This window comes from Parasteatoda tepidariorum, chromosome 1 (genome assembly GCF_043381705.1).
Source record: "Parasteatoda tepidariorum isolate YZ-2023 chromosome 1, CAS_Ptep_4.0, whole genome shotgun sequence".
In the NCBI taxonomy this organism is placed as follows: Eukaryota; Metazoa; Arthropoda; class Arachnida; order Araneae; family Theridiidae; genus Parasteatoda; species Parasteatoda tepidariorum.
In genome coordinates, this window is record NC_092204.1 from 53,843,485 (window position 1) to 53,854,291 (window position 10,807).

General features: G+C 25.6%; 1 protein-coding gene across 1 annotated transcript in view; it reads right to left on the reverse strand.

The window, feature by feature from the left end:
- The window catches only part of LOC107436984 (Nucleostemin 4), a 17,675-nt gene extending 8,896 nt beyond the window's left edge, over positions 1-8,779 (reverse strand). The window contains exons 1-8 of the mRNA XM_043040825.2: positions 8,652-8,779; positions 8,395-8,523; positions 7,886-8,026; positions 7,047-7,248; positions 3,893-3,976; positions 3,223-3,426; positions 1,672-1,724; positions 580-705 (exon numbers count right to left, since the gene is read on the reverse strand). Of these exons, the coding sequence (XP_042896759.1) occupies positions 580-705; positions 1,672-1,724; positions 3,223-3,426; positions 3,893-3,976; positions 7,047-7,248; positions 7,886-8,026; positions 8,395-8,469 (885 nt within the window). The 5' untranslated portion in view covers positions 8,470-8,523; positions 8,652-8,779. The remainder of the gene's footprint in view (positions 1-579; positions 706-1,671; positions 1,725-3,222; positions 3,427-3,892; positions 3,977-7,046; positions 7,249-7,885; positions 8,027-8,394; positions 8,524-8,651) is intronic.
- Positions 8,780-10,807: the final 2,028 nt, after the last annotated feature.

Here is a 10,807-nt window from a genome sequence, read left to right on the forward strand (position 1 = left end):
ATCCTGAATAACATGTAAACGAGCGTCTCTTGTCTGAAAGTAAATTTTCATTCCTGCAGAAGCTTCTTTCAATGTCTACTGATGTTATAGGTGCGTACTTGAAAAAGACGGTCTCACTTACTTACAATTCTTCTTCAATTCGAAAAGATTTTGCTTCACCTGTTAATATTCTATAGATTTTCTTCATTGTTTGGAAGCCAGTGTAATAATGAAAATTGATAAAAAAATAGTAAAAATTGGAAAAAATTAACAAAAAACTTTAAAAAATGCATTAAAATGCAAAATACGCCCCAAAATTTAATGAAAAATGCCCTATAAATCTAAAAAAATGCTTTCAAAGACAAAAAATGTCCAAAAATGCAAATGTCATCAAAATCCGGGCCTTACTAATAAGCAATAAGTAATATTTATTTTAAATTTTTATTTAGAATACCAGAACTATAAAATTGTTACATGCAGTTTTTTTTTCTTTTTTGGAAACTAGCAGAAAATTAATGAAATCAAAGAAAATTGTAATAAAGCCATGGTATGAAAAAGGAAAAAAAACAGTAAAGGGGGAAAAATTTTAAAAGACAATACCTGAATAGGTTTAGGAACTAAAGATGGAAATACTAATCCTGGGCAATCACATAACCTCACATTTTTGCATAACATAATTGTCTGGAAATGCTTTGTGTGTCCTGGAGTTCTGGAAACACTAACAACCTAAAAAAATAGTAATAGGTATAATTTTATTGGATTAAAAAATACTCATTATAAAGATTGGAAACTGTGAAAATTAATAATTTAGAATAAAACCAGAATTGAGTTAATGTCTTCTTAATTTTAATGCAAGTAAAGCACTAATATTATAAGGGCATGTTGCACAGTGATGACACTATCTATATGGAAAAAAATGTTTAACTACTATATGTAATATCGGAAGAAATTTTTTTTTTATTGTACCTTAACTGTAATTCTACTAAAAAATAAATCTTCATGGAAATTTCCTGCAAACAATTTAGTTTTAATATCCTTTAAGCTAATGAAAAAGAATGTTGACAGAATGAATTTTTTTTGTGGCAAATCTTGTAAACAATTATAATCTAAAATAATATGACTTTTTATAACAGTAATTATTACCACAGAAGCACTGTGAATTAATATCAAGATTTCACTTGATTAAAAATCTATTAACATAATAATTTACTAGAATATATTCATAAACTAAATAACATAAAAAAACATTTTCAATTTACAAAATCTGAGTTTATAATTAAATAGCACTGTAAATTGGCACTGTGAGTTCATATCAAGGTTTCCCTTGATTAAAAATCCATAAACATAAAGAATACAATGCAGGAATTTAAATCAATATACACATATCTGAAAGATTAAACTTTTATGTCAAGTGACCTAAATAAGTTTAATCTGCTTTTGATTGTATTTTTTACTGTCTATCTTTCTGACATATAAATGTTTCTTTACTATAATAATAATTTACTACATTATATTCATAAGCTAAATTACGTAATAAGAAAACATTTTGAATATAAAAAAACAAAGAGCACTTTAAATTGGCAAAATTTCTAACAAATGAAAGAACTCTCAGAATAACCCATCTGTTGGAGATTAGTTTTTAATGTAGTTAACAAATAATACAAAATAATGTAAAATTAAAAAAAAAATTACCTTTTTACCGCAAACTGCATTTAAAAATGAAGACTTCCCTACATTTGGATGACCTAAAACAGGCAAATTAAAACATCTTTGACAAGAAATTATACAATTGTTATTAGTCAGTAATGTTTTCTACTTTTTATTTATTTCATTCACATTGTTTATGTAATTAAACTGGATAATGAATTTATGTCTGTAAAACCAAGTTTTCCTTTTTAATGAGTAAAATTTTCTAAAAAAAAAAAGGATGTGAGACTTTATTCAAGACTATAATGAATAATAATTTCAAAGATTGGTTATTTTAATTCCATATTTAGTGAGTATATTAAAAACACATATAAATATATGTAACAATAATACATAAAATTTCTAATTAATTTCAGTATTTGTTCTTTTGCTTTTCTAAGTATATTTAACAATATTTTTTTATATGTCAAAGAAAATTAGAACTGATAATGAAAAAATTAAGTAAATAGAGTCCATCTATAATTTCTAGAATTATTAGTACATATTTTTACAAAACCAACATTTATATATTACTATATTATGAGCAATTAAATAACAAAAATTTTAAACAAACTAACTTGCCAACTGAAAATTACATCACAATTTTTTCCATAAATTTTTGTAGTTCTTTTAAATGTATTTTTGTTAATAATTCTTTCAAAAATTCAAGTTTTCCTGAGAAAGAAAATAAATTTTTGAATAGTAAGAATGGAAACAAAAAGGAATATTAACCATACATTATGGAAAATAATTGGGCTTTGTTAAAGGACAATTTTCAGAACTTTGTTTAACCCATTAATGGCTCACAAAAAGTCGTATTTTAACTTCCACATAATTAAACTAGCTTTACAAGTTATTAGGTAGGGAAAAAGTGTAAAGGGGAGAAACATTCTTTCAATTTTGTTCATTTGCTGAACTGTCAGTGAGTTAAAGTTCGTTTAAGTAGTTTAAATTTTTGTGAAGGGTTCTGAAAGGGCCCTAATTTATTTCTAGTTTAACACGAGGTAAATCTTTCCCAAATGGAAAACTTCACTTTGCTCATAATCAACAAAAAAAAATTCAGAATTTACATACAAACAAAGAGAACATAAATTGTATGATCATATTTGATAATCACTACGTAGATAAAAGGTATAGCCAATTAATATTCCCCATACACGCCACAGAAAAAAAAAAACATGAAGTTCTGCACAGAAAAATTAACACCTGAAGAAAAACTATAAAAAAAGCTTAATGTGAAGTGTGTTTGGAGGGAGATATGAAAACATATGAATGAAAATAAAGAATAAACACAAAATGCACGCAAAAAGCAACAATTGAACATCTATTGATAAATATAACTTCATACACTACTGTTAGATGTACAATTAATATAGCTTAGCTATTTTTATATTAAGTTGTTTTATGATATAACCAGCATTTTCATCAAACAAGAGCACGCGATTCAAAGTTGTTCAGAAAATTCTCTCTCCTCCTGAATATCCATGTCAAATTTTATATTTGTAACAAAAACAGTATTTTCAAAATAAATATTTTGAAAAATTAAAACATACTTACCAACAAAACCAATTGTAAGAACATTGTCTTTATATCTTTCTCCCTCATAATAACTTGTGTCATTAGGTTCCTGCTTTATATCCGTGTCATTATTTTTATCCTCTTCACTTTCTATATCCAAATTGGTATCGATGTAGCATTCACCACTAGCACCGATTTGAGCTCTTTCCTTGTTAATTTTTTTCTTCCAAGTAGATAGATTTACTAACGAGATATAATAAATATAAACATTAAAATAGCATCCTCAGCTATTTATAATAACAATAATAATATTTTAAAGGTAAAATTGAAAAATTTTTGTTCAATATTATTTTCAGATACATTTGAATTTAAGTTATACATCTGAATGTTAGATACATTTGAATTTAAGTTAATAAGTAAATTTAATATACATAAATTACTTAAGTAAATTTAATATAATAAGGAAACATAAGTAATAATTCCTTTCCTTTTGAATTTAATGAAAATAATCTCCCTCTATATACATATATAAACAATCAAAAAGACTCTTTTGTAAAATATATACTTAGTAACAAGAAAAAATTAGCTTCAAAGATTTTATAATTTGTTTTTATGGGCCGAAATAAAGCAGCGAATTTCAAAAAATATAAAGCATTGCAACAAAACAATCATTATTGTGTAACAATAGGAAGGGGACATTTAAACATACCTGCATCTCCAACAATATCTTCACAAATTTTCAAAAGTTGACAAGTTCCAGCAATAGCCATGTGTAAGTTTCCGAGTCGTCGGCCTTGAAATTAATAAATAGTAAGTTTTAAATCTATAAGATGTATTAAAACTATAAATCAACGAAAAAAAAATTTAAGTAAAATTAGAAGGCTAACAAAAGAGCATGAATCAGTGTCCAGAATAAGTGGATATATGAAACAGATTCTCAGCTATCCCAAATGTTTTTTTTTTCATTTATAATTGTCTTTATGAATGATTAAGTATTCTGATTAATTATCATTTTTTAAAATTTTAAATGAAAATATTTAATCACCGATTCATCTAAAAAATAAATTATGTAATTGATTTTAAAAAACAGTTCAAGCTACTTTTAGAATTCTAACTAAAAAGATAAACAATTCTATAACAGAAAATATGAGTGCATTTCTCTTTTGTAGACATTACTTTAAGAATTTTCTTAATCAGACAATTTAAGAGTTAGTACAAACAATTTTTTTCATCTTTATAATGGACTGGTTTTGATAAAAACCATGTGCTTTTGTTTCATTTGCAGTACATAAATATGCAGTATACAGGGTTGGCAGGTTTTTGACGTGTGACAGTTTTTGACGGTTTAAACCATGGTATAAACCGTCACGTCAAAAACCTATATTTATATGTGAAATTTAAGTAATACATAAAATTTAAATATTTTTTTATAAAGGATAGTGTTTCTAAATATGATCTAGAAAAAATAAATTTAAAATTTTGAAGAAACACTTATATTTTGAATAGTAACCAAAATCTTGCAGTTGCGCAGGCTCACATCTTTTGTAATATTATGTATTCATTTTCATGTGTTATTGAAAATCTGCAGTGATATTATTAAGAAATTTATTTATAACCAAATTTAGTGTATAGTATAGATTATACTAAAAATTAGACATTTTTAAAGATAAACATTAGCAGTTTTGTACATTAGACATCTTTTAAAGAAAAATCTTTTTAATATTCTTTTAAATCTTCTTAATAATCTTTTTAACATAAGACAATACAAATTTAAGTGCTTTCTGTTAAATACACAGAGTAGTTAGTGTCGATTTACAGTATATTCAGCCTATTCATTTACTATGCTGAAAATTTAGTTTATCCAAATACTTGTGAATTTCATTTTGCTGAATACTATATAGTTTTGTTGAATATCTAAATATTCAGCTGTTGAATAATTACTTCTTACTTTCAAGATATGCATTATTTGTATTCTTAATACAAGTGGAGAAAAAAAAATTAAGAGATAAAAATTGTTTTAAAATGATAAGTGTAATAATTATAAATAAATATAATAAACAATATGAATTATATTTATCATTATTCATAAATATAACTACTTTTAAATTCAAATTAACATACTGGATAATAAAGATATTCGGTATAACATTAAAAAAAAATTTTTATACACTTGTATCTTATATCAAGTTTGTATTTATACAACATAACTTGTAAGTTCCTTATAAATATTAGTTATATGTTCCTTATATGTCAAAAATGCATAGTAATAAACTTTTAATTTTCTTAAGTATCAAAAAGAAAAAAAAAATTTTTTTAAATATAAATATTTAAACAATTTTTGTGCAAAATTTTTCTGCACATGCATTTGAATATAAATTTCTGAGATTTTAAATCTGTTATTTTACCTTAATTTTAATTAAAAAATATTTTAAAACCTGCTGATTACCTATAGTATAATTAAATTTCAATATAATGCATGGCAACTGTTGGTAGTTTTGAAGTTTATATATTTTCTAGGCAAACTTCAGTTTTTGACAGTTTAATCCAGTATTATACCCTTGTCATGTCAAAAACCCAACCCTGGCAGTATATAAGGAAATTTTTATGAATTGGTACCACTTTTAAAAGTCAAGCATAAATTAAATAAAAATTAGCATAACAACAATTTATAGAAATTCTGAGCAATTTATCAAGTGCCTTAGTTTTCAAAGAGTTTCTGAAAGCTGTTTTGAGTTTATTGTGACAGTTGAAGCCTCACTCCCAGAAAACAACTGTGATTACTGATAGAATAATGCGAAAATGTCATAATCTGAAGCATACTTGTTAATCTTGCTGAACATTTTTCACTTTCACCCCCTCTGTTAACATGACATTCACTCATTCATTAAAAAGATTTGGGTTTAAACACATTGAGTATTTCTTTATATTTATATCTCAAATTTAAGAACCCAATCCATAAAGCACTGTTAAAATAATACAAAAAATTTAATAATCTGGAGTATATTCGTAAATCTTGCTGAACATTCTTCACTGCAAAACTTCTCAGGCATAAGAGTCAATGTTGGACAACATTAACTTGAATTTTGCTCACTCGGCCAACATGAGATTCACATGTTCATTAAAAAGATTTAAGTTAACTTAGATGGATAATTTCCTTATATTTATCTTTTGATCCCAAATTCAAGAGCCCAAGCCATCAAAAACAGGCAGAGATGTTATCACATCCCTTGAGATGGATGGAAATTTTTTTTGTAACGCAATCTTTGTATATTTAGTCAATCTAGAGTCCTCTTCGAGTCGAGTCATAAATTATTATTCCCCACTTCTAATATTTGTCAATTAAAAACTCACAACTCTAGGGAAAAAATGACAGCTCGATTTTAATTACATTTTGTGAGACAAAACTTACTTGCCAGCTCTAAATATTCGGTTGTTGATGGCAAGCTGGCATGTAGAAATTTCACACCCTGACCGAAAGAACACATTTTTGAAAGTAACATTTGGTTATACAAAATATTTAATTAGAATTTTCAACTATGTTATAAGGAAAAAATTTTCAAAATTTTTCATGACCAGAGCAAATTTTCTTTTGCTTCTTTAAAGTTAGGAATCCTTAATCTCTTAGATTAAAAATTAGGTAATCAATTATACTAGCCTATCAATTATAAACTCAACCAGAAATTATTTTACTGTTATTTTGTGTAAAAGACTCATTATTTTATAATTAATATTTTTGCATAAAAATGCCAATCGAAAGGAATTTATAAAAAAAAGGTCGAAATTAAAGGGCTATAAGATAGTTAGTATCATTCGTATATACAAATATTGATGTATTATTTCAAATCAACATATATTTTTCTCACCACTTTTCCCTTCTTTCAAGATCATTCCAGCATAAGATGCAAAGCACATAACATTTAATGCAGGAAAATGTTTTTTGAAATATTCTTGCCAGGCCAAAACCAATGGAGCAGGGACAAGATCTATCTTATTCAGCACCAAAATCATACTTTTTTTCAAATCCTTGATCACATAATCATATAATGCAGGCGAAAAGTGATATACCTGCAGAAATAATATTCTAATGAAAAAGTTTATTCAAAATAAACATATAATTTTGAAACATACAAGAATGGTTAAAAAAAGTCCTCTGAGGGAAAAAACACACGCAAAATTAGTACAAAGTTACAATATACAAAGAGAAAAACAGTATTTTAGACACTTGTTCATAATATTTATCTTTATANCGTATAAACGATGCTCCACTGTAATTTTGAAACATACAAGAATGGTTAAAAAAAAAAAAACTCCTCTGAGGGAAAAAACACACGCAAAATTAGTACAAAGTTACAATATACAAAGAGAAAAACAGTATTTTAGACACTTGTTCATAATATTTATCTTTATAACGATAATGTTTGTCGAAACATTTGTCCATCTGTATGTTGTTCTATCAAAAGTAGCATTGAACTTTTAAAACTTGATAAATAAATACATTTTGACGAATCACAAAATATTCTATGTATATTTGAAAATATACTAACATGAATAAAGACACATTACTAATTTTAATTTGATTCAGTAGGGTTATTATGCGCAATATGAATCTTCATTTCAATGCATTAGAAAACCCTTAAACTAAATAATCTCGAAAACTCCCATACCTTACAACAATGAATTTTTCAAAAAGTGGTATACTTACTGGATATCGTATATCAGCCACTTGTAGAACAATATCAGAAAATTCTATAACTCTCCATAACTGACGCCAGGTTTCTAAATTCATTTCAAAATGACTAAGTTCTTGTTCTCCAAATTTCAATTCTAAATTTTTTACATATTCCTGCAAAGAAAGATATAATTAAGCTTAACTAAAAATTCGAGGAATTTAAATTCAGAAAAAGTTTACCAAACACAAGATTAAAAAGCATAAATTGAAAGATTTATTAAAAAAAAATTCGTAGATTCCTATCATTAATCTAATAATAGTTGATTATTAGATTGCAGCAAAAAATTTGAATTAGTTCACTTTATTTATTATTAGGAAAGTAAATAGTTTATTAATGATTATAGATAATACACACAGTCCATTTATGATTACAGATAAAAAAAAATCACAAAGCAATTAAAAATATTAATGTATTTTTATAAAAAATATCCTAAGAGTATGGCTATTTTTAATAAAAATATTTTTATAAAAAATATCCATACTCTGAAATATTTTTGTTCTTGCATTTCTAATTGCTCTTTGCTCAAAGAAAAATCCCAAGGAGGTCGTTTAGGCATATCAAGTTCAGTCCCAGGAACAAATACTTCTTCATAAGAAACTTCAAGTTTTTCCTGAAATAAACAAAGAAAGAAGATTTTCGTAAGGAAAAATATTTTTAATAAATTTAAAAAAAAATTGTTTTAATAAAAAGTGTTAATTTAATTCTTGAAATATTCTTAAATAATACTTAAATAAATACCTCTGGTAAAAAATCATATGGTTGTTTTGCAATAGTAAGTCTTTGCTTTATATCTTCTTGTTTCTCTTTTTTGAAGACAAGGCGATATCTGAAATGAGTTTTTGGTTATTATGCATTAAAAATGCTCTATTTGATGTTTAATATTAATATATACTTGTTTTTACTAATCATTCATTTAGGTTTTGTAGTTTCATTAGTACAGTGCACCAAAAGATGAAAAAAAAAGAGAAAAGGACCACCCATAATTTTTGATCTAATGATCGGACCTTTATGCTCCATGACTCCATTTTAATGGTTCAAGGAGATTACCTAAAATATTCTAATTAATTAGCACAAATGATAGTTCAAATCAGGTCCAAGAACGTACTCACTTTGAATAAAGATACCCTTCTTTTCGACGGATTTGAATTTCTGACCCCCCAAAATGTAATATGGCCCCATAGTTTGTCACGAGAGTGATCTTATGTTTGGATCAGCTAATGTTAATTTTATTTTGTTGCGTATTTCGCCATATTTCCTGAATTTTTCAAGCAAATTGAAAAGTTTTTGCATACAATAATAAAATTCATTCATCTAAAGACCATCCTTGCAAAAAATAAATTTTAGTATATATTTCCCATTTTTTATTATTTTATTCAATAACAGTCGTAAAACTTTTGAATTGCAAGATACATAAATTTTTACATAATTTTAAAGTATCTAATTTTACACAGAAAATTACAAAATTTGAGTTAAATCGGTTGTATAGTCCCTAAGAAAACGAATTTTAAATAAACAACTTTTTGACTTGAAGGTCAAAAATCCGAATCCGTCGAAAAAAAGGTATTTTTATTTAGAGAAAGTAGGATCTAATTTTGTAATTTAAAACATCCTCTGCACCAATTAATGAGAATATTAGGGATCACCCCTTCAAACTATTATAATTGAGTCCTGGAATTGGCGCACTGTACATTTCATGGCACTAGCTTAAAAACAGCTTGCATTACTACGAAGATATCAGCACTTAAAATGAAACCTTAAGTTTAGCAGTGTAAAATTTTTCTTTTGTTCAAAATTATTATTAGATTTTTTAAAATTAAAAATTATTTTCTGTGTTTCAATTATTCAGTTAAGAAAATAAATGCATTCAAAATTAAAAATGTATTAATGTTGGTTAAGCATTATCTAAAGTGCTTTGTATTATTGGGAATTGTTTAGTACAATAAATACTATAGCAAGCAAATACGATGAATAATATTATATTTATAACATAGCTATACCCATTTATTAGACATTATAAACTGTAAAGCTGAATAATAATAACAGAAATTAAGAAAGATTGCCTTTATCTGAACCAATTGAAAATGCCGCCATTTCAAAGGAACTAAAATAAAATCATCACCAATCGATACGATTTCATGCCAAAATAATTTATACTTTTAAAAATTCGGTCAAAGCTATGGTGCAATATTTTAGTAAATTAATTTTAAAATAACACAAGTTAATAAACTAGCATGATTCTGAAAAGATAAATTATTGTCAAATTTATTTTTTCATAATTTATTCACATAGTTCTTACAATTAAATTNACAAATAAATACTCAAATCTAACAATCATTGATTTCAATATTGTAGAAAAAAACCATGAAAACATAAATTAAAAAAATTAATCGATAAATTGTTATAAAGAGCTATAATATAAACACAGAAATTTTAACTTAAAAATTAATTATAACAAGCTTGCATCAGGATGACTACAAACCCTCAGAAAAGGAATTTCCTGTCTTTGCCTGATTTATCCAGACTTTATTGAGTGTACCTGATTTTTAGAATTAATGTCATAAATTTTTTACATATATCATATTCTTATATGTAATATATAAAGCAAAACATGGACTTCTTTATATAGGACATTTATGTACCTCAAATTAATCAACTTTCTGGACTTCTTAATGTTTTTTTAATTTAATACCCTAATATTGAAAGATTTCTATATTGGTACTGACAACAAAGTAATCACCAAGTATTAGCTACCTCCAGGCAGTTGCTTGCAAGACACGGAAAAAAAAATTCAGAAGGACTTGAAAGGTACGCCCAGCAAATCTCAAAAAAATTTTTTCGAAATATTTAATTTTTGCAAGTTTAAAATCTCTTTGGTACCTTGGGGATAGTAGTAA